This window comes from Periplaneta americana, chromosome 6 (genome assembly GCF_040183065.1).
Source record: "Periplaneta americana isolate PAMFEO1 chromosome 6, P.americana_PAMFEO1_priV1, whole genome shotgun sequence".
Lineage (NCBI taxonomy): Eukaryota > Metazoa > Arthropoda > Insecta > Blattodea > Blattidae > Periplaneta > Periplaneta americana.
Window position 1 is genome coordinate 142720194 of NC_091122.1, and position 25177 is coordinate 142745370.

The window sequence follows — 25177 nt, forward strand, 5'->3', positions numbered from 1 at the left end:
CTTTTCAATTTAATTTGCTTTTGCATCAAGTTGTATTGATTGTTCCAGGTATGGGCTATCCTTCATGTTGGCAGCAAGTGTAGCAGCTGGTTTCTTCTTCACTGTGCTCGTTTGGGTTGACTCTCATACATGGATTTACATTAGGCGGAGGTGGGTGATTATATTGTACTTTCGTTTCACAGCACAAAGTAGAATGAATAGTCGTTTTCGAAATGTGCATGCTATTAGTCAAATGATAAATAAAAATAATTTCTGCAGTTATGTAACAACAGACTATTATAGTATTCTTTTCTGTATTTGTCAAAATAGAAATACCTTTGATAGGGACAGGGTTCTTTCACATTCTGTAAATCTAGATCTTCATTATCATTTTAGATGTGAACTTTTTTATATATTAAATAGTTTTTACAGACATTAGTGGGAAACAGGAAACGGATCTAATTGTTCCAATTTAATTAATAAATAATAATCAAATGTTATCAACAGTAAACTCACTAGAGTTTGATTTATTTAGAGAAAATCAAAACTCGAGCGGGATTTAATTGACTGTTACGTGATTAGAAGAAAGCATATAAAGATTAGAAGAAATAAAGTACTCTGATACAGTAAAATATTAATTCCCTTACTAAAATTCTGTTTCACTAATGTTAGTTTTACCAAAACGTTTGAATGGAGCCGCCATTTTCAGTTGACTATCTATGCGGTAAACAAATGACGATCGCAAAGCATGTTTTATAGTATCGTAAATAATTTGCAGTTTTAAATGCTGGCAAACAAACAAATGCTAGGGAAGTGATAAAAACAAATGCTAGGAAAGTGATAAAATAAACAAATGCCACGGAAGTGATAAAATTGTAGTGATAAACAGCCATGATTGGTTGAAACACGTCCTTTTATACCGTTTTATTGATCAAAAGTAGTATGACGTAGTAAAAATGTAATAGTCATAATAAATATTTGTACAGTTATAAATTTCTACGTCATGTTCTAGCAAATATTTTGCGGAAATAACCCAGGAATCATGTGAGTGCATGAAGGCATCTTTCACAGCTCTCATAACTCTTCTGTTTTGCGATACTGGTTATTACTTCAACTGCATGTTTGCCAAGGTCACAACACTCCAACACATTTTCGTGAAATAAAGGGGGGAAGGATACGCTCACTATTCGACCACTCTGTACATTGCCCATGAAAAATGCAGCTTACATTTCAGTAATAATTCGCGTCTGTTACTGGTAAAAATAGTGACGTATTTGTAAATCACATGCACTTGAAATTCAGATAAACAATGTTTTAGGCAATTCTAGCGCAAAAAAAAAAATAATAATAATAATAATAATTGTTTAGTTGCTGACAGTCAGATCTTCACTGTGATCATGCTAAGAGTACGATATGTGTTAGAACAGCGATTGTGTACGATTACATAACAGTGAATCACTGGGGCAACAAGAAAATTTCATTAAATTTCCTGATATTGCATTCCCAACAAGATCACAATTTTATTTACAGGTTTATAAATAAAAAATCTGTTCTATTTTCATGAGTGGAAACTGTGATGTTGGATCGTTGCTAATACAGTATAAGACAAGTTCAATGAATTTATAAATTCCTCTTCCAATATTACGGCATATGATTTGTGTCTTCAAGTAAATTTAAAGAGCAGGGTTAGTTATGTACAATGTTTATATTTCAGAAGAAATTATAGGTAAAAAACTCCTAAGTACTCTATCATGTAAATTCGAACTTTTCAAAGAACTCTGCGAACTTTATGCGTAGATGTGGGCAGAGAATATTTTGAGTTACAGGTCTGAAGTGGGTGAGTATTGCAGTTAATATGTTAATAAAAATCTAACTACATATGCTTTTTACCTGCAATTATGCTGTACCAGTATGTTTTACAAATGGAGTGATTGTCATTGGGTACACAGCCTGCTTGAAGCTGTTACATAGCTTCAAAATGGTGCTGTACAATAAACTCTAGTTACAATTCCTTACTTGAATTTTAATAGACAGTAATCTAAGTGTGAAATAACCAACCAATTTCACTGCCCTTGTCATGAGTAGGTACTCATTGTAGTGTATTGCAGGTGATATAGCAACTGGATATCTGGTTTGTATATTTAGTATTTTGAGTGATTTGTAACTTATGGAATTTAATATTTTTCGCTAGCTGTAAGATTTGTTCAACAAAATGTACATGTCCTTAAATCCTATTACAATTTTCATTGATTTTGTAGGCTTCTTCAGTAGAAGTAGATTCGTGAGTTGAAAGTAGAAATTTCATTTTGAGTTCAGCTTTGTTGCATAGGTAAATGAGTGGTTTTTTGTGTGACTGTGGTAAAAGAAGTTAAGCTATACACTGCTTTGTGATGCTAAATGTTTCGTAAACACATGCTTCTGTAGAAGAAAGACATTAATTAATCAATTCATCTCCATAAAACTTTTATATTCATTATAAGCTTCATTTTACTTTTGAATTAATTTTTTTTTATTTCTAATGACAGGTTTACATGATAGTATCATTAACCTAAGCAATCTTGAAGAAAAAAACAGATTAAAAAGAATTGATATAATAATACAAACTTCTAAAATTACTACATATAATAATTGTTTCTGTGAGGTTTCATTGAGAATAAAAGCTTCTGGCTTCCCAATAGCAATTCCATTCTGTTCTGCTTGATAAGGCGACACAATGTTTGAGGTGTTCCCTGTCTATGCTAGAGTCCACATAGCATACAGAAGGGATCTGGCCATATTCTGATGTGTTGGAGACGTGTCCCTAAGCAATCATGTTTGACACTGAGCTGAAATTGCGTGACAGCTCTCCTTCTGGGCCAATCAGGAACCTGAGCAACATCGTATTTCCCAGATAAATAAAGTCACAAATAGAGATGATGACAAATACTCAAAATCTCACAACAAATGAATCATATATCTCATCCAAATTAAAACGGTATACCTATGAGACGGTAATGTTCATGGACTATGTTATGTAAATCCAACTGAAATAAAGATGTCTCAAATTAATTAATTTGCAGTATGTTATTTACCTAGGTTGTTTCTTTGAATACCGTATCTTACTGTACTTTTTCACCTTTGCTTTTTGATGCACGAGTACAAAAGAATATATCATACCGCTCATAAGAAGAAAATGTACGAGGGGCAGTCATAAAGTTTAACTGATTTATACACATACGTTCGTTTACTTCTTGCTCTTAGAACATAAATTTTACACTGTCGTATGTTTACAAGAAACATTTAGTAACATTGGTTTTTTTCTCACATTACACTTTTTGTTCATTCCTTTCTTTTCTTTCCATACCAACTCCAGCCTCATTCCTCAGAACTATCAATAATGTTTTGAATACCATAAATTAATATCCGGATAATTTTCATAATTAAGAAATTGACAAAACTTCGCTCTTTATGAGAAACTGTCTCTCCATTTATTAGATTATAAATATTATTAATTGATCATGTTAATATAAAAGTGTAGTTATATTTTCCAAAATTTAAACTCTGTGGTATTTATTGCTAACTTATCATATACACAGCACCAAGAAATGTTATTGTGAAGCAAAAATTGTGGTTGATATTTTCATCATTATTTTAATCATAAGTATGGTCATGTAGCGATAGTTACACCCATTTCCATAGAAGGTAAAGTAATTTAATTAAAATTTCGTACATATAATTTGCATTATTAATTTTCCATGAACTACGATGCAAATGTAAAATTCTTTAGACATAAATGTTGCAGTTTTAGAACATTTACATTAACTACGGTACTTTTAACAATGAAGTAAATTCTGAGGGTTGAATATAGTCAGCATATAGGTACTCTCAGAGTCTATCCTACTATAAGGTATAGTCTTTGTAACGCAATAATTATGGAGCAAACCTTTTTGTGAATAGTAACATATTAGTTCTTATAAAAAGGAGTTACACATTATTTTCTATTTCAGGTGCTTTTATAATATGGGTTGTAATTTCTAAACAAATAAATCAGACTAAAATAATAGTGGAGATTTTATTTTTTAAAAATCTTGTATGTTAGGATATTGGTATTGTGTGGATGAATGCGTGCATGTGTATATAATACAGAGTATCCACGAAGCTCCTCTGAGGTTTTAGTAAAATGTGATTCTTTAATGGGTTTGGCTAGATTTTGCCTTGTTGAGTTTGTTGTAAAACTTCAAAGTATTTTATATGACTTGGTACACCTCCATGTCTACATCCTTATTAGCATGGAGGAAATATTAGTCGGTATTTAAGCTCTTGTCATGTTGAATATCTTGTCAGTATAGGTATTCATAATCAAATCCTTTCAGGTCAGCATTTTCAGTGACTAGTATTGGTAAATATACTGTAGATCATGACATATTCCCATAATTATGAATAACCTCATGTCCAGGGAACAAGAGACCAAGAAAGTGAATTTTCTCCAGTGTTCCATCTTTCTGGAAATTTTCCGTCAAAGTACATCTGTGCTGGTCCATATATTAGTCCACCTGTTTAATTTCCTCATTCCATAGACACAGCATTGGGCCTCCTGAGTTTCTTCTTCTGGGATTAAGTATGTCAAGACAATTATTTATTAATCAGCAATGTTAGTTGATATTGATGATCTGAAAGAATGGCAATAGTGAATTTAATGATGTCCATTCGTGCGGACATTTTTCTCAGTACATTGCAAGAGTTTAAGTATCAACACAAGATGTTTTGTGCTATTGGGAATCATAACATTGGAGTATATTAAAGAAAGTTTAAAACTGAGATATTTACTGTAAGTTTCAGTGAGATAATTCGTATCTAAATAAATATGTTTAAAAATTACTTCATGTTAAACTCCTGAAAGAATTTCTGGGCATGTTATGGTTTTACAGATACCAGTCTTTGTGTAATGTTTAAAATTGACATAATCCACAAAAAATGTTTCTTAACATATTTTAGTAAAAATGAAAACGTACATTCTCTTGTAGTTTTATTTAAATAATAAAATAGACCATTTGTAAAACCTAATGTACCAGTATCGGTACATATTTTGTTTTGTATTTCACAAAATATCTTTTGTAGTAACATGTTAATTCTTTTCTTATATAATGGAGTTCATAACTCTACTAACACATTTTAAATCCGCAAGTAAGCTTTCAATTATATCCTGATAGTTTCTCTGGGAGCAGTTCGTTTTTGTGTGTAGGAAAGAATAATAATCCAATGTCAAAAAAATATTTAATGCGTATTTCACAAACATTATTTGACATACACATTAGCTTATTATTCAGAAAGTATCATTTCTTTGGAGAAAATTTTATTTTAATTTACTTCGGTTTTTGTTGACCTTACATATATTTTACACGTATTACAACTTTATCTTTTTATGAATGGGATGGGACTGAAAACTAAAATTTTCTATTAATTATTTGAATATACTTCAATACAACTTTTCCATACCACGTAGCTTACAAATTTCATATACAGAATCACTATACTTATTTTTCATGTAAGAAAATTCATCTTTGGCGAAATTTAGTGACTTTGTAGTCATCCATGGAGTAGTTGATCTAAAAGCATTTAACAGCTTTGGAAACACCCTCTCATACTTTCATGTGTATTACATATAATATAATCAATGGAAAACTAATAAAATAATTTGTGACAATTTCATTAACTCTTCAAGACATTCTTAAGTTAATAAGCAATATAAATTGCCATTATTAGATCATCATACAAATGATAAAATGATGTAGGGAAATCAGGGAAATCTACACCAGTTGGTATCCTGCCAGACACTGACACCTGCCGGTGTGTGTGTTGCAGGCGTGACTACCTGCAGGTGGACGAGCAGGATCCGTTCCTGCCCCCGACGGCCGCATCTCAGGCCATCGCCGCGCGGACACTGCGCAGCCAAGGGTCGTATGGCAGCACAGGCTACTTCCGGCATCACCACAACTCCCCTCACCATCACCATCACACTCCCCCACCCACGCCGCCCTACCTTGGAACGCTGTACGTGGCATGGTTAAGTTGAAGCCTGTTTTTGTTGTTACAATGATGTTGATGTTGTTGTTTGTATTTGTAGTTTTAGCAGATGCATGTGCACACAAGTTGGTCCTGCTGCCAAGATTTTTTTGCGGCACGTCATCAGCTACAAATCAGCTCTACTGGATGCGTAGAAGAAGAGTAATGACGACGTACTTTCTTCACTAAATAAAGATTTTTTGAGATTATTTTTTGTTTGAATGATTTTTTATTACTGACATGATAATAAAATAATACAAATTTGTTTCATTTTTATCGTTAGGATTATTCATTCATTCATTGTTTTCTTTCACTGCAGACTCAGCATTCTCCAGTTTTCCCTATTTTCCACTTACGATCCATATATCTTAATGTTGTCTATCATCTGATATTTTCTTCTGCATCAAACTTTTTTCCCAGTCACCGTTTCTTCCAGTGCATCTTTCAGTAGGCAGTTTCTTCTTAGCCAGCTCCTTTTTCTTTTCCTGATCAGTTTCAGCATTATTCTTTCTTCACTCACTCTTTCTAGCACAGCTTCATTTCTTATTCTGTCTGTCCATTTCACATGCTCCATTCTTCTCCATATCCACATTTCAAATGCGACATGATTTTTATAGTTTATAAATTATTAGACAATGTCTTTGACATTATGGAAGTAAAATTACAAATCGATTCAATTCTAAGTAAAAGAATTTAGGAAAGAACTTCCAAAGACTTTTTTACACTTATTACCATTTATTTTTATCACAACAAAATTTTCCAACATTTAGGGGAGAGAGAATTTGGAATAGATGCTGTCATTGTAACTCATAAAGTATTATTAATGCTTACTAATATTTTCTAAATACTTCACTTTTTAAGTTTTTTTTCTTGTTAAAGGAACACTGTATACTATTATGCAGAAATTAGATATGATATGAAGAACAGAATCCAAACCCCTAATGTGCCATACATAACTTAGGAAATACTGCTTCCAAATTTGATATGATACCGGTAATCCCAACACAGAAAACGAAAGTAATGGCATTTTTAGGCATAGAACCAATTCAAAGTAAAATTTGTGTAAATAATATTTTAATATGTTCATTCATTCAATTACCTTGGCTATAATCTCTCATTTACTGACGAAGATATGTAGATTAAAATTTCCAAATTCACCAAGATCCTTGGTGTAATCAATTAGATTTTTAAGCCTTCTCAAGTCCAGCGACACTAGACTCAGGATATATAAAACTCTTGCTCGACCAGTTCTCACATATGGAAGCAAAGCCTGGACCATCAAAAAGGCTGACGAAAGGAGACTTGCAACAGCCGAAACACGATTTACGAGAAGAACTGCTGGTTACTCCCTCCTTGACCATAAAAGAAATGATATTCTTAATGAATTAAAAGTATATTCAATTACCCAGTACATAGAACAATACAGACTGAACTAGAAAGAACAAGTTGCCAGGATGCCCTCCAACCGCTTGCCAAAACTGATCTTATGCTATATTCCAAGAGGCTGAAGGAACTTGGGAAGACCTAAAAAACACTGGATAGAGACAGTAACAGACCCCTAGGTCTAATACGTGAAATGGTTATGATGATGAGATATGATATGATATGACTTATTGTCATTCAACCATTGGTCCTGCTGTTCTGTATTCGGGCCAGCATTCCCATTCTTATACTACTTACATCAATTATAAACTTAGTGGACAACTCATGTACTAATCTTCCTTTGTTCGATGCTGTGTCCTTCCGTGTCCAATCTTTTACTTATCACTTCATCTATTTCGCACTTTATTCATCTGACACTATATATCATTCTAAAACTATATAAAACTAATTTTCCTATCCCTACCATTTCTTTTGCTATTTATTTCAGTCTCTATTTTCACTACACATACTTTACATTACCATTTCTATCTCTTACTCATATGACACAAAAATATTTTTTTCGTATTCTCTATCCAATCTTATACTAGCTATATTCCTTACTTTTCTAATTCTTAGTCGTCATTGAATTGTAACATGGTTAATTAATATTCCTCACTCACTTTGCTATTTAAATCACTTCACTAATTAATTTACTATCTTTGCACTATAATCTTGCACTTCACATAATTTAAACGACTCATATACTTATCTTACATTGTTTTAAACTGTGTCCTTCCATGTCCTTTCTTTTCTTTTATCACTTTGTCTATTTCGTACTTCACTTGTTCTACACTATTTATCGCTCAAAACCTATTTAAATCTAAATCTAATTCCGTATACCTCATTATGTTTACTATTTATTCCAAACTCAATTTTCACCACACCAACTATTCCATCTGTTTCAACCTTTCTTTCCTACTTCTTAGACTTTACTGATATGTATCATGGTTACTTCCTACTCCTAGCTCACTTTACTTCTCACATCAGTTCAGTTATTACCTTATTACCTTTACTTCACAACCTTCATAACATTATGATCTTCTCACTTTCTTTAATTTTTTCTTTTCAATATCCTTTCCCACTTCCCCCCCCCCCCCCACTTACACACTATTTTCTTAAATTGTAGGTTGATTTTTCTTTACTTTACATCTTTGCATCACTCTCTCTGTTTGCTTCTCATTGTCAGTGCTTCCCTTAATATTCCATCCATCTCTTCTTTTCTCTTTATCCTCTTTCCCGGCCTTCTCTTGACTTTCCACTAGCTGACAGTCTTTATTCCCCTCTCCTCCTGCTCAGCCTTGGGATGACATCGTCAAAGCTTTCCTCCAAGTCTCAAAGCCACTCTTTTCCTGATGTCGTTCCCTCCGTTCATTACCTTTGTTTTGTTGTCCAGCCCATTAAGGATCTTGGCCTCGCACTTGTGGTATTACTGGAATCTGCTATGTCTAGATGTTTAACGGTTAGAAATTAGATGCATACAGATTCACCTGCATATTTTTCATAATGGTTTGTAATTAATGGTATCAACATTACTAAAGGGAATTTCCAAACTTTAAATATCCAATGTTCATCGTCCTGCCTTCAATCAGTTGCATACTTAAACTTAAATTCTAAGAAAAACATTTTTTTTTTTTTTGCCCATTAATGTTGTTGACTCTTGAGTTTTCCAGTATATAAAATGAAAATTTGTTTTGTTTTCCGTTCCATTTCTCTCGCTCTTCTCCATCTTTCCTCTCTCTCTCTCTCTCTCTCTCTCTCTCTCTCTCTCTCTCTCTCTCTCCCCCCCTGTTCTGCTTTCCACTTCCTTCTACTCTTCATTTTCTCCCCCTTGTTCCTCCTCTCTCTCTTCTCCTTCTTGTCCCATTCTTCTCTCCCCTCCCTCTCTCTCTCTCGCTCTCTCTCTCTCTCTCTCTCTCTCTCTCTATATATATATATATATATATATATCTTCCCGTCTGTCTCTAGGATTTTAATGAAACTATATGAATTGAAAGAAACATTCAGATTTTCACGTTTTTAGTAGTCTATATCGAATGGGTCTCAGTTCTATCGGTACCAGTTAACAAAAGCTATTTCCTATATATTCAGCAAAATTTTGTCCTTTTAATGGCATTATTTTCTTAATTATTATCTATCTACCTTTAAGCACGTGTGTGGATTTTGTATTTCATGTACTGTCTATTTCTCTCGTTTTATGTTTCAGTGTGATTTGTTGTGCTTATCTGTGCACTTAGAATAGTAAATGATATACCTTTCTTAATTTGTACATATATGAGTTGCATATAATGTTCCGAGTTATTGAATGTCTTAATAGCATGTTGCATGTACAGGATCATATATTTACAATGTATATAGTACATTTGTGGATATAGTAGGTACTTTAATTTTTGCTCTCAGTGCAACCAATATTTTAGTTTGGAGAAACCAAAATTTTTGGTTTTAAATATAGTAAATGTATAATCTTACTGAACTATAAAATTAGACATTTTTTTAGCTTTATGGCCTTGGTCAGCCTCAATGTTTTATATATATATATATATATATATATATATATATATATATATATATATATATAAAATTTATCGAACACTTCGTACCATTGTGGGCTGCCTACAAAGACAAAGTATAAAATAACAAAAATACAATTTCATACACATACATGCGAGTATTCTGACAGATTTTGATCAAAATAAAGGTAATAATACAAATTAATTTATCTTTAAAATATGAAACTAAACATTACAAATAAACTAACTCTGATATTCGACAATTGAAACAAATGCTCAAAACAATAGTAAAAAAAGAAGAGAATTTTTAATTTGATTACGGTGATTCTTATAAATTTGGAGCAAACCTTGTATGGCTAATAGCGGTATAGTTTTCAGGTTTTGGAGGTCTGAGTGGAAAAGTTTACAAATCTTGCCCAGGTGTTTCGTTATTGTGCATCTAGCTTCAATTAACATGCCATAGATATGAATTCTTTTGAGGTGGTATTTTTCAAGATAATATGAAATATATAAGGATTTGCGGGAGTAAAATTATCTGGCTCTCTTAAAATATAATAAGGTTCTTTAATTTAAAAAATTAATAAAATTAACAGGGTTAAAAATAAAAAATTATATAACATATGTGCTGAGGTGCACTCGTAATGAGTGACTAGTTGGCCGGGATCCGACGGAATAAGCGCCATCTTAAATCACGAAGTGATTTACGCATATCATATCCGTCGGATCCCGGCCAACTAGTCACTCATTACGAGTGCACCTCAGCACATATGTGGACTTCGGTCCGAGGTTCATAGATATCTATGACGTAGTGCAGAGGGCGGCCACTAGAGGGAACCCAAGAGTTGGAACTTAAAACTGAGACGATTCTTCCGACGCCGGAGAGGAATCTGGTGTGGCTTAATGGATAAAGCGTCAGCACGTAGAGCTGAAAACCCGGGTTCAAATCCCAGTGCCGGAGAGAGTTTTTCTCCATTCCATTACTCTTTCATCGTATGATGGCACAGAATATCTGCATGGAAATGTCATATGTACTTCGGTACATTATAATAATATATAGTTACAATATAGTTATTAGTAACCATGTGTGATGACATAATGATTATATCACGGTGTTATGTAAGATACAGAAACTAATTCCCATTCAGTTTATATGATAGAAAAGCAGCGAAAAATCTCATATTTTAATTCAGAATGTAAATATTACTTTAATTTCAATACAAGTTTGAAAATCAACAAAACAATAACACTTACATGATAATAATTTTTAAATAATAGTTTTCTCAGCTGTCCATCATTTTCAGGAATACAAATTTTATGCTTCTGTACTGTAGACGCAGTAATATTTTCATCTGTTGAGCTAGATGCATAGTTTATTTTAGTTTCATGATAATGTTCTCCTAAATTACAAATAAACAAATAAGTTAATTAATCCCACAACCCTTAAACATATTCTTTAATAATAAAACTGAGGCTATGAGATATTTCTATTCATTAACAATCAAATATTAAGTAACTAAAACTCTTCATCATATACATACATATACATGCTGTACTAGGATAACAAACAAATAAAATATTCATGTTGTCTTCAAACTACTTTGGCATGTATATTATTATTCTGTACTATGCAGTTTTTTTAAACAGAAGAGACAAAAAAATTATATATATATATGTGGAGGATGGGTAGAGCAGAGAAAAATTCTCTCCAGCACCGGGACTTGAACCCAGGTTTTCAGCTCTATGCGCTGATACTTCCACCACTAAGCCACACCGGATTCCAGTTCTGATGCCGGATTGAATCCTCTCAGTTTAAGTTTCCCTTTAGTGGCCAACCCTCATGTACTGTGTCACAAATGTGTGACAGTGACACAATGTCCAACACACTATGTGCAGAGGTTCACTCATTACGAGTGACTAAGTGGCCGGGATCTGATGGAATGAATGCTGTCTTAAATCACTAAGTGATTATTTACGCATATCATATTATTGTGATGTACCGAAGTACATATGATATTTCCGTGCAGAAATTCTGCATTATCATATGATGAAGGATCCTGAAAAGCTTTATTACTCAGTAACTGGATTATACATGACCATGTAGTGTGCATCAAACTGTACACTTACTCTTACGTTTCTTTTCAGCACTTGAAAGCTGTAAGCATTTTCGTCATTCCGAACATTCCCAGTGTTCATCACGTTGACAAAACAGGAGAAAAGATTTTTATGTTGGAGTGTTCTAAATTTGGTCTTGTGACTGCAGTGCAAACATCATTCAGTGTATGATACATCAAATTTTAGTCAAGTCGTAACCATTGGTGCAACAGATGGAGCATCTGAGTACATTTGTAAAGGAACCGTGTTCGTATAACCATTTCGAGAAGTCCCAGGAATCTTAATAGATACTGCAGTGTACTAGGTTTCTTGTCAGCCACTATCTGTCATATTTTTCATGAGTGACTGTAGATGAAACCTCACTAGCTTAGCTGCTACAGGACCCGATTGAGGAGGATGTGATTAAATTATTAAACTCTGCTGCAGTTTTCAGTACCAGCACAATGAAGTTGAAGGTTACTTTCAGGTTTCCTCATTCATGCTTTTTGCTGCATGTGTTTACATTTTGATCTGGTAGAATTTAGTGTTGTGTACAAGGAATAGTCTTTGCACTGCAGTTTCACACCCAAGTTTAACATACTTCAGCACTCAAAATGTTTTGTCTTATTTATCAAGATGATGAACATTATGGTGTCTACTAGTGAAGGAATTACGTAAAACATAAAGTAGTGAAATCTGGATAAAATTTGAGAAAAAAAGTGATTGTGCAATTTGGTTGATAGTACATTTTTATAGATATAATTTCTGTGAAACACGTTTTTTGAAGTGTTGAATTCTTTTTATTCACTTTGGATTTGATGCATTTACGAATAGGATAATTTTTCCTAGATTAACATGCTCGAGTGCATGCATTTTTAAATGATAGCTGTAGCTTTGCATGTCAGTGTTGCTGAGAATGCAAGAGAAGAGCACATATCAGTAAAGTTCTTGTCAGATACCTTTAATCTCCTCGTTGCTACTTTGTTATATCACTGCCATACTAAATGTTACAATATCCTTCGATATATGTTATTTATTTTTATATTATAAAGCTCTTTCATACTAGGATGTCTTTGTTAATCTTTCATCACACAACTTAAATAGAAATGACTATAAATATGTACATAGTGTGTCTTAGTTCATCTACAAATAAAATACAAGCTGAATTGCGTTTTCTAAGAGATATATTATTTTAAGTCAGAGATATTAATTACAGAACGAATGAACTATCAGTAGGGATGTGATTTTATGGAGATTATTCTACCCTGATTTCTGTGATAAAAATGGTTTAATGTTGGTGAATATTTCGTAAAAATAACAAGCAATATCGCGCATATTTTGCATCCTAAAGAAACTTAAAAAATAATAAAATAACCATTTTTTAAATTATTATCGAAACAATCCCTTTGAAACTAAGAGAAAATTGTTTGCATCATTAATTAAAGTCATAATTAAATTTCATTCGACAATGGCACTACCTTTTTGATCTCACAAAGGAAGTTGTTGTGAGAAAGAGAAATAACCATTGTCTGCTTGCATTGCCTCCTAGAAGTAGTCTGAAATTATGCGTACATCGTTACCAGATGTTACACGCATTTAATGCTGAACAATCAAATGCGTAGAAATATTGATGTATATTTTATAATGAAGAAAATGTTCATCTTTTATTTGAAAGAAAGTCATTTTTCGTGCGAATTCTCCATAAAACCTGATTTTTGTTGAAAATGTCGTGATTATGAAGTAATTTCGTGGATTTCTATCAATTTCGCGAAAATTCGTGGATGTATTTCACTTAATTTTGAACTTTCATTAAGGGATTTGCATTTTCCATGTATAAAATTAAGTTTTTAAACACATTTCACATTTATCATTAATACCAAAAAAATCACATTCCTAATTATCAGATATGCTTATTGTCCAATAAGAAATGACATTTCTGCTAAATATTCCATCATCATTGGATATTGAAGGCATTATTTATGATTGCTGTCCTATTTTATATTGTACAAGAATCTTTGCATTTAATAGAGCTACACATTGGGAGATCGAATTAATCCAATTTAAGAAGCTGTTTTTTTTTTACATGTCTTCCAAATTAAGAAATAATTTCATTATTAATTTTGGATATTGTTATTGGCTGCTAACTTCTTATTTTTCAGTATAGCATATTGAATGAATTTTATATCTATAAAAGACACTCCACCACTTTGGTGTAGTGGTCATCATGTCTGACTTCGAAACTAGGGGGCTCGGGATCAAATCATGTTTGGACATGTTGTTTGGTTGATGTTTCTTTCGGGGTTTTCCCCAACCTATTAAGAACAAATGCTGGATGACTTTCAGCATCAATCCTAGGCTCATTTTCTTGTCATTATCACTTTCATCTTCATCCATTGTACCTGTTTACTTACACATCATCCTACCATACGGGGCAAACAATCTTCTTCCATCCTGCCTCTTTACATACTCGTCATCCTACCAAATGGGGCGAACATATTTCGACCTACTAACCTAATAGGTGCCCCAATCTCAGAACAAGATTCTTCACCATAATCGCCCCCCCCCTCCTCCAAAAGAAAAATAAAAGACAGAGGCACAAATGACTTCACACTAATATAAGAGTACATTTTATATTTAAGATAAAAAATGAGCTGCTTAGCTGCATAATAGGAAATCTCCTCACCAGATTTTTCACAACTCTGATACAGGATATGATATCAGCTTGTAAGGGGATTATGATTATTTTTGTGTAGGTAATTTACTTTTAACTTATGCAAAAATGTTGAAAATATATAATGATATAAGCAGTGATGCTAAAATAGCATAAAGAACGTATTTGTCATAAAGAAGAAATCTGAATATAAATATTAGCTGCTTACATTGCTTTAGCCAATTATTTTAGGAGCAAGTACGGGAAAGCAATTACATAAATGTTTAATGAAATAATTAATGTGATATTCATGTTATACAGTGCATGGCATATACAATTTACCAGCATTATAAACAATTGTAGTGCATGTGTTTAGTGGAGAGATCGGACCTTTCTCTCACATGGAGGAAAATGAATCGGCAGCGAATAATAATGATTTTGGCCTATAGTCTCATACAAATAATGCACCAGTAAGAGGTAATAAGAAACTTTATGTTGACCCTACCTTTTATCAAAACATACATTGAAAAAGATGTCCACATTTCTGATTGCAAGAATTACACCTATGTAGAAAATTCTGAAACTCCTTCTGCAACTCTCTATCTGCAATTTGCATGACTTCATTCTTCAGCTCTTGAAGAGAGTGGATTGTTCACATAAACTTTCTGTCATCACAAACATTTAAATCCGGAGTGTGAGCTGATGAATGTCCACGATTACTTATGTAATAATGAAACACACTTTCCAAATGTCTTTCCATCTGGCAATATAAACTCGATTCAATATTCACGATATCAGGCTGATAGTCCATTATTTTTCTTCGGTATTGGCACCAACACTGTCTCCGTAAAATCTTCAGGACATTCGTTTTTCTCACATATTTCGTTGCATAACGACAGAATTAAGCTTCCTCTATCGTTATTAATTCAGATGAATCAATAGTACCATCATAAACAGATTGCAGCATTCACTCAAAAAATTCATGCGAGTGGCTGGAATCTGTGAATCACTGTCACTTTATCATGATAAAAGTGCAGCATTTTCAGTCCTCGCAATACTGATCTTTGTGACATGTCGCATTCTTGTGCTAATCGGAGCTAAGATTTCCTAGTATAACTGTATCCGTGCCTGAATATTTATAAGTTTCTCCGATGTGATTCTTATATCCAGAAGAGTGGACATCATTTCTAACATATACTTTGATAAAAGGTAAGATCAACATAACATTTTGTTATTATCTCTTACTGATGCATTATTTGTACAGGACTATATATATAGGCCTACATCACAGTCATTCACTGCTGATCGTTTTCCTCCCGTGCAAGAGAGCTGTCAGATCTCCCCACTAAACACGTGCACTACAACTGCTTATAAAGTCAATAAGTTGTATATACCGCGTACTATACTTTGCTTATACAGATATTCTTACATTAGTGTGATCAGATTTCCAAAATAAAAAACGGGACACTTATTAAAGTAGACATGAATCAATATTTTATCTAAACATTCATTATTACTTGTGTCTATAAGGATCCAGTTTTATTTATTTTAAAGTAATAAATACTACACTGTTTACAATAACTAGGTTATTATGCAAGTACAGTACATAATAGAGTAGCATAGATACTTGACGTACGTCATTGTTGACAATCATTTATATTACTAGTCTGGATTAATTAGGTTAACTTATCTGTTTTAAAATATTTCAGATTAATTGGACCCTACATTATATCCATATCACTGTATTCTGAACTTGTTTCATAACAATATTTTTTGCCTTGTACTAACTTCGAACTATTTTAACATTCTCCATGAAGATCAACTTTACAATCAGCATCATATTTCTTTGATGAGTGAATTTTCTCTAGAATGTTAGCCTTTCCTATAGAAGTCCATGCAAGACACATTTTTGAAATGACATTTTGTGATTAACAAGGTCTTTATTGAATTCATTATGGTGACATGTGATGGAAACAGTAACTTATAATCAATAAACATCAATGTTTTACATGATTATTAAATAAAATGAAAGAAAAAATATTATTTTAACAATAATTTGGGAAAAGGAACACAATTAAAAAAATGGGACATTTGGCATCCTAAGCATACTTTTCTCGGGACAGAGGACAAAAGGCTGAAAAAAAAGATAATCCCGTTAAAAACGGTACATCTGGTCACCCTATCTTACATAAATTAGGAGTCTGAAGTCGTTTAACTCCAGACTTGTCATAAATATATTTTATTAGTAAACTAAATTAATATTAGATATGTACCAGCACAAGTATATGTACACACACAAAACAAACGCACACACTTGTTAAAATAATACAATGCATATTTTAGATATTTCATTTATACTGCCATCTACCCAGTTATTTCATCAAATACTTTCACCTACTTATGAGAATAGTCACGTGAACATTACGGTACATTCATAACTGCAGTATTGTCTGTAGATATATTACTCCTTGACACATAGTATTTGTATTTTATACTGGTTTTTAAATTTAATTTACTGGACATTGACGTTGTTAAAATCACCAGGTGTTTTGCTTTCGAGACTTTCTGCACGTTATTTAGTACCATAAGATAAATTGAATCCTTTATGTAGTTAGATGCAACATTTACGTTACCGGTAATATTGAAGTTTTCGAAGTGATATCAGTGCACCATATGTTCCTCCCCTTTCCATTGCAAGTTTTGATTGAGCTGAGAGTGGTTGTTCATTTTATTGCATATGAAGAATACATAGAAACTATCGAGCATGTTTGCCTTAATGCGCATGGCATTAGATGATCATTTTGCATGGTTCCATTTATCCTTCTCTATTCCTACATTCCTCCTCACATTCTTCCATAATCTTACACCCTCCTTTTGCTCTCATTATATTAGAATAAAAATTGCAAGGAACAGATGTGATAGACTGATTTTAAATATTATTTTCACCATCTTTTTGATATCAAAGAGAGATCACAAGATGTTATTGAATGTAGTGATTCATTCTTTTCACCTTTTATCATCATTAAGGCTGTTGAGGTTTCTAGTTGTGGTTTTTCTAAAATTCCTCTGTGTAAAAAAAAAAAGACATTTTAATTCATATTGTATTTGTACATTTAGTACCAGTATTTTTCTTCTATCTAATGCTGGTATAAAAACATTGTCAGGAGCGAAATATATTTAAGTTATCTTTTAAAATAATGAGTGATGAAGAAAAATTAAGTATTTAATTTTAGTAAATTGGTCCTTAGTTTTTGGAGACAAATTTTCATAGATGCTGTATGTATATGTGTCGGTGAGTGCTTTATTTTCTTTCACGTCTTATGTGCATAATTTGCATAGAATATTAAAAGTAACTTTTTTAAATGTAATTCCATACATTTTGTTGCTGTTACCACTATAATCTCTTCCTTCATTTTATCATCACTATTTTTTTTTATATAATTAGAGACTAGGAGAGCTTATGCTCTAAGGACATATGGCTGAATTGATTCAGGAGGAGTTACCACCAGTTATGGAGCTTATTTCCGAAGACATTTTGAGCAAAAAATGTCATATAAACATGAGTCCTATTCTCAGAATTTTCAGAGTTACACTAATTTGAAGTTGTTTGTAAAATACTTTTTTTCTTAGTTTTAATGATTAAAGAATATTGTGTGGTATCTTTCAAAGTCAGAATTGTAAGTAAGTTCTCTGTGACACTGAAATCTGCAGATAGCAATCTCACGAAAACTGTAACTTGTGCTGAATCTTTGTCTTTGATGGCTGATATTTTTAAATGTGGAAAACAGACTCACTAGCTGCAAGAAAGCACTCTTTAAAAACTGTGCCATCATCAAAGGCTTTCTTATGTTTCATCAATCATTAGTACTTCTGGTATATGAAAAGATGCCATGTTTGCTGCAAGAGATATTTGAACAGGCTGTATGAAAAACGACTGTTATGATTTCAATTTACTTTCCATATTTGAAAATATTTTCTTCCTCAACTTGCTACCAACAGTAGCTTGAAATTCGGATCCCTCCTGAGCTATTGTAAAATGGCGTTCATTATTACCTTTTTAGGTATGGATAAGTTGGCATAAATACGTAATAATCAAGCACTATATTGAACAGTTAAAATGTTGTGTACTGATCAGTGAGGAAAATGCCCGGTCTGTAATTTGTAATGCGAACTAAACGGAAATACAATATACGAGGCGCGTCCATAAAGTAACTTTCCCACTCGTCCCACAGCTAACAAACCATATGTTGCACGAAGCGACTGCGTGTACGTGATAGCGTAATGTCCTGGCATGGCGCATGCGCTAGCGGAACTTCCCGAGTGCTCTAAGTAGCTTCGTTGCATTGGTTGAAGATGGGCTTTCCTATTCTAGCTCCCACCACGTGTGAAGTGCTATCAGTGATAAAATTTTTTAATGCACAGGGCATAGTGCCAAGTGAAATTTATCGTCAGCTGTGCCAGGTCTATGGGCCTAACATCATGAGCAAGCAGATGCTGCATTGCTCCACAAGGTCGTCTGTGATGATGCTTGGCCTCCCACTGCGCTCCTCGTCATGCACATCTTGGCGTTCTGCTGAAAATTGTCTACAGCAAGAACGCATCATCTGCTTGCTCATGACGTTAGGCCCATAGACCTGGCACAGCTGACGATAAATTTCAATCGGTGATGTGCCCTGTGCATTCAAAAATTTTATTACTGATCGCACTTCACACGCTGCGGGAGCTGGAATAGGAGCATCCATTTTCAATCCAACGAAGCTACTGAGAGCACTCGGGAAGTTCCATTAGCGCATGCACCATGCCAGGACATTACTCTATCACGTACACGCAGTTGCTTCGCGCAACATGTGCTTTGCTAGTTGTGGGACGAGTGGGAAAGTTACTTTATGGACATGCCTTGTACATGGTCAGTCGATTGTGATCGATAGGTTGATCACCCCTGTCTTAAAACTAAAAGAAAAAGGTATTTTACAAACAACTTCAAATTAGTGTAACTCTAAATATTTTGAAAATGGGACCCATGTTTATATCGCATTTTTTCCTCAAAATATCTTCGGAAATAAGCTCTGTAAGTTGCTGTAACTCTTCCTGAATCACTCTGTATATATTTTTTAAGAAAGAATAGAGAAATCTGTTATGGTCATTTCATCTGTTCTGACATTTTTATAAAATATAATTTATTAATTCTATTATTTTGAACAAAAATGTAAAGGTTGAAATGGAAATTATTTTTATTTATATAGGGCGCACATAAAATCATTTAATCCCAATAATGTTTTAGTTCTTATGCAATCATGTTCTTAAAAAACTGTTCGAAGGAGATATAGTTCATTTTATTGTGATTTTAAAAAGTAAGAATTTTTAACAATTGGCAAAGCCAGGTTTAATAAATTAACGTTAATTCTCTCAATACTTTCAGATTCACGTCATACCAATATAAATCAATCTTCAGAATTTTGTTACTGTTTTGTTATTTTCCACTTTACATTTGTAGAACACTTTAGTTTCACTAGTCCTATTAAATTTTTGAAATTGAAGTTTCGAAATTTTTCTATAAGGCAAATTAACAATACGAAATTATATTTTAAAAAAAACTAAATACAGTAGATCTACTACCGGCAACAATTACATATATAGCTAACTGTTTTTCATCTAACATATGTAAAACATGACCAGCCTCATGGGCTTCTGACTACAGTTCGTGAGGTCCCATGTTCGATTCCCGTTTAGAACACAGAAATTTTTCCTTAAAGGGGAATGTTCCTGCATTCGTCCATGGTCTGGAAATTAGGTTAGGCTTAGGTTTAAGACCTCTCCTGGCAATTCATAATCATAATATCCTCGTCATCATCATCATCAGGGCAGCATAACTCCACCTTCCAGGTGCCCCAACCTCAGAAGTAGGTTACAAATAAGCCATTGCCAGGAAAGACCAGAAATGTCAAATGACAATCTGGTGGCATTGGATAAAAAAATATATGTAAAACATTATAGTGTGATTAAATATTAAACTTGAGTATTAATGGATGCACATCAAAATACCAAGACTCTGTGTCTGAGAACTGTCGTGTTCTGCTATAAAAGCTGTTAGCATTATATTTGTTTTTCTTTTTTTTTTTTAACAAGAAATTAGATAGATCTTTACACACTGTTCCTTGTACAATTTTCGGTTGATAATTTAAGAAACATTACCTATGTGAAGTGTCGTGATATTTTTATCATTGTGAAAGAGTGATTACTCAAACTTATAATGTATTGGAAACATAAATATTAATTGAAGATCTGAATTGACAAACATTCCAAGATCCCAAGTCCGAAATTGATCTAATTTGATTTTTTACCTGACATGTGTTTTGCGTAGGTTACCATCCTGTAAAAAAGAATATCCCAAGTCCGACTCTAAGCCTGTGTTTTTTAATCATACAAATATATATTTCAGTGCTCTTATATGGCAAGACTATGTACTTTTCTTGCTCTCCTGAATAATTTACTTGGGATGTTTATAAATTCAGATAATTACATGTGCGAAAACGTACAAATTTATTTTGTGTATAACAAAATATAACTATAAGTTGCATATATTTTGTTCATTCTGTCAAAATATTAACGTAAATATTGGGGCACAGAGTGTTGTGGAAATGCGTAAATATGTTTACAGTATTTATAATTGAACACAGAGGTTGAAATTACAATGCGAAATATTTTTTTATTATATTATAGTAATTGTCATTCTTGTTTTCTTAAATTTTTTTTATGACTGTAGTTGTCAAAAATAAATTCTAACTTGATAATGTACTGATTCTTGGAAGTGGGTATATAACGACACTACATTGGGTACCGGTACTGTACTATTGACTAATAATAGCTAGACTGATATGGAAACTAATGAACAATTCTGAATTAGTAATTCAGCGCTGCCTTCAATTCATCAAAGATGTTATCTCATTTTGCCTTCGGAATCTGTAAATAAATTACATGTACATCTTGATTATACAACTTGTAACACTGTATCACTATGGGATAAAAATATATAATGTATATTACTTATGTGTGAATGAACTAAGATATTTTTAAACTTGGTTCATTAACATGTGAAAGTAATAGGTATAGGCTGATATATATTTTTATCCCTTTGTAAATAAATGTCGAACTCTCTTTCATGTCCAAGTTCTAATTTTAAAGATCTGTTGTACATATATGAATGTTTGTGTACTTAGGTCTTTAAAAGTAATAATGCATTAAGTTAGGTACATTAGACTCAACTATTAATTCAGTCATTATTAGACACTTCATGAATTTCTTGCAATTGAAGTATAAGAAAACTTCTTTTCTGTCTTTATTACTACCTAAATGCTGTCGCATTAGTATTATTATTATTATTATTATTATTATTATTATTATTATTATTATTATTATTATTGTTATTATTATTATTGATGATGATGATGATTATGACAACGATAATGATAAAAATGTCAGTCATGATAATGGTGACAGTGATACCAGTGATGGTGGTAATGATGATGATATTTGTAGTAGTCATCTGTTAGATGTCTTCTGAAACTAAAATGATTGCTATGAATCTCCAGCATCCCCATCACCATTGTGTGATATTAGATAAAGTATACTTAAGTGATGTCAGGCCCTTTCCTCTGAACCTACTGTGTGTGAGAAATATTGGAGAGCAAGAGAATTTATGACTTTGTTGCCAAGAACTCAGCATTAGTTACCAACTTATAGCTACGGTACACTAATTTTCTTTCACTTTTTTATTATGCCGTGTATAGAGAAATAGTTATTCTGAACTCCACAAATATGTATTGAGTGTTTTACATTAAATATGCATTTTCAGTGTTCCTAATATAAAAAAGTTCTTTTGGCATGTTGTTCTTTTTATCTGTGCAACTCTTCTATCTTAACCTATTGTACAGCTTCCTATTTCTATTCCATGTTAACACTTATTTTATTCGAAAAGTATGGATATAACATGTCAGAAGCATTACATAAAATATAACATTCTCATAGTTCATGTCATGTCATGAGGTAAAAATAGAAGAAAATGCCAATTTTCTTAAAATAACCTGTAATGATTTCTTTTATGATTGATATTTTCCTGACACAAAAACTAAGTTTTGTTATTCCAGTGCTTAAACATTTGGAGATAAAGCCATTAGTTTTCTTGCACTCAAATATTTTTTAGGTATGTATCGTGCATGGGTAGGGCTAAGCATCTGTTGAGTCACTAAATAATATTGAATAGAGGATTAAGTAGGCTACCAGTAGGTAGTATGTTTCCTAGACTATTTGGTATAGAGTATAGTAATAGTTACATATTGCATTATATCTCAATCAAAGACCCTTCCTGGGACAAGTTTCAGGATTAATGAAATCTATACTAACTATTTGGTACAAATAAAATACATGTACGAGTAAGCATTTAAAATCTATAACAATATAAGCCTAAACATAAAGCTATAGCTCTTCTGAGATTGTTTTCACTGCACATTTACTGCACTATCAGAGTAACGGAGGTACCTATAATAATATTGTACTAGTTAGTTCTGTTAGCTCTATATACAGTCTTTTTTATGCATAATTTTGTAAAATAACTGTTCGATCATTATTTTGAGCATGAGTGACAAAGAATGTTCAACTGAATTTGCAATATTTCTTTCATTAAGCGTCATTCTTTGTAGTTAATCAATTTATCTCTTCAGTGATTGATTCGAGTTATCAGTTGTTTTAACTTTTATCAAATTAAAAATTGAGTCTAGTACATAGTAGTACCCTCAAGTAGACAGTCGAAGTCAGTCTTGAACTCTTTCTTCAGTGAATCTCGAATTTATTTGAACATTTTTGCATTAGTGGTGTATTAACTTCGCGTAGTCATAAAAAAATAAATTACACTTTGTAGATGAAGACTGACAAGACTAGCATTTGATTGAACTCAATTTCATGACTGTTTGTTTTGCATAATTTCCCTGTCATAATCCCATTAAGAATACTGTACCATATGGTACAGTAATATGTATTTCATATTGTTTATAAACCTAATTGGAAGCACAGAAGATCTTAAAGATTTAGATGCATGTGAGGACCCTGTCCATAATTACTCTAATAAAAATCTAAACCTTAGTAGAAAAGACAAAGATGCAGTATATAGATACCAGTACTTGTCACTTTTGTTTCTATTTGATGAGTACCGATAGGTTTACCATCTCATGTATTATTCTCTCTGAACTAATTAATGAGATACCTTCAAATTCGTTATTTGTGAGTAAATCTAGAATCACTTATTTCCTTGTTGATCCAAGCTGTACCAGTAATACTCGTATCAACTTGTATACACATGTTATGAAACTTGAGAGAATGACTATGATTATCAAGGAGCAAAACAGAAGGATTAACAGTGCCAATAACAACAACAACAGTGCTACATATGCAGGATCGTTCAAGACACCAATAGACTGACGTACAGAATCTTATTTTCTACCCAAATGTAATCTAATTTAATTTAATCTATGTTAAAATTACCGTACTTATAGTTGTGCCAAAACAGAATATAAACTACATTAAGAAATTTCGTCGGTTTCTTGGTAAAAGTGACCAAGTCCAAAATGCAAAATTGTTAGAAAAGGGCCATTTAAAGGTTTAATGATCCATCCATAGATAACTGTACTTTTTTAGATGTTAGTAATAAGTTATTTTGAAGGTAAATGTGCTATATTATTAGTTTTTAATATCAAATTATGTCTTAAATTTTCATAATGCTTGGAAGCCTTGGAATGTGACTTGGTCACTTTTACCAAGAAACCGACGATTTGTATTTTCTCGATAGATATTAAGTTTATCATCATTCAGTGGAAGAACATTGAAAATACATCAATCTCTTTCATTAATTAGCTTTTAGGTATTCCATCGTGTCCTGGAACTTAACATTTCTAATGTTTCAGAACTGCATACAGGTTCCATCATTAGGGCAAATAGGTATGACCAGAGTAGGCAACCTTTCTAGTCATACATATTTACTCTGATGATGGAATCTGTATGCAGTTCCAAAACGTTGAAGATACAAATTAAGTTCCAGGATATGGTAGAATATCTAAGAGATTATTTCTGATCTCATTCACCATGAAAGCCTGAAAACACATACAATCACTCTCTTTATTTACATTGTTTCATACCTACTTATTTTGACCATATACGAAAATGAAAAGGATGTTCATAAAAAAAAGTTGCAAAATTCACACAAATATTAGAACTCCTGAACAACAATCTAAGACCTAATTTAGTGCAAAACGTTTTTAGAATAATGGTATCGTATACAATATGTACTGGCACTTTTCACCCAGCTACATGGAAGTAGCAAACAAAAAGACAAGAACAGATGGAAAGCATTTGAAAGGACATTATTAAAGAAAACAGCAAGACTCGCATTATAGATTACAAGATATATTAAGAAATTTTAGAAAAATTGTGAATAAAA

At 32.6% G+C, this 25177-nt stretch overlaps 1 protein-coding gene across 4 annotated transcripts in view; it reads left to right on the forward strand.

Annotated features, from left to right (window-relative positions):
• Positions 1-25177, forward strand: part of tty (tweety) — a 167186-nt gene that overhangs the window by 125186 nt on the left and 16823 nt on the right. For 2 of the 4 annotated variants that reach the window (XM_069829200.1, XM_069829201.1), the window contains 2 exons: positions 49-150; positions 5821-6009. In XM_069829200.1, coding sequence (XP_069685301.1) covers positions 49-150; positions 5821-6009 — 291 coding nt within the window. The remainder of the gene's footprint in view (positions 1-48; positions 151-5820; positions 6010-25177) is intronic. The other 2 variants (XM_069829202.1, XM_069829203.1) reach the window with 2 other exon arrangements.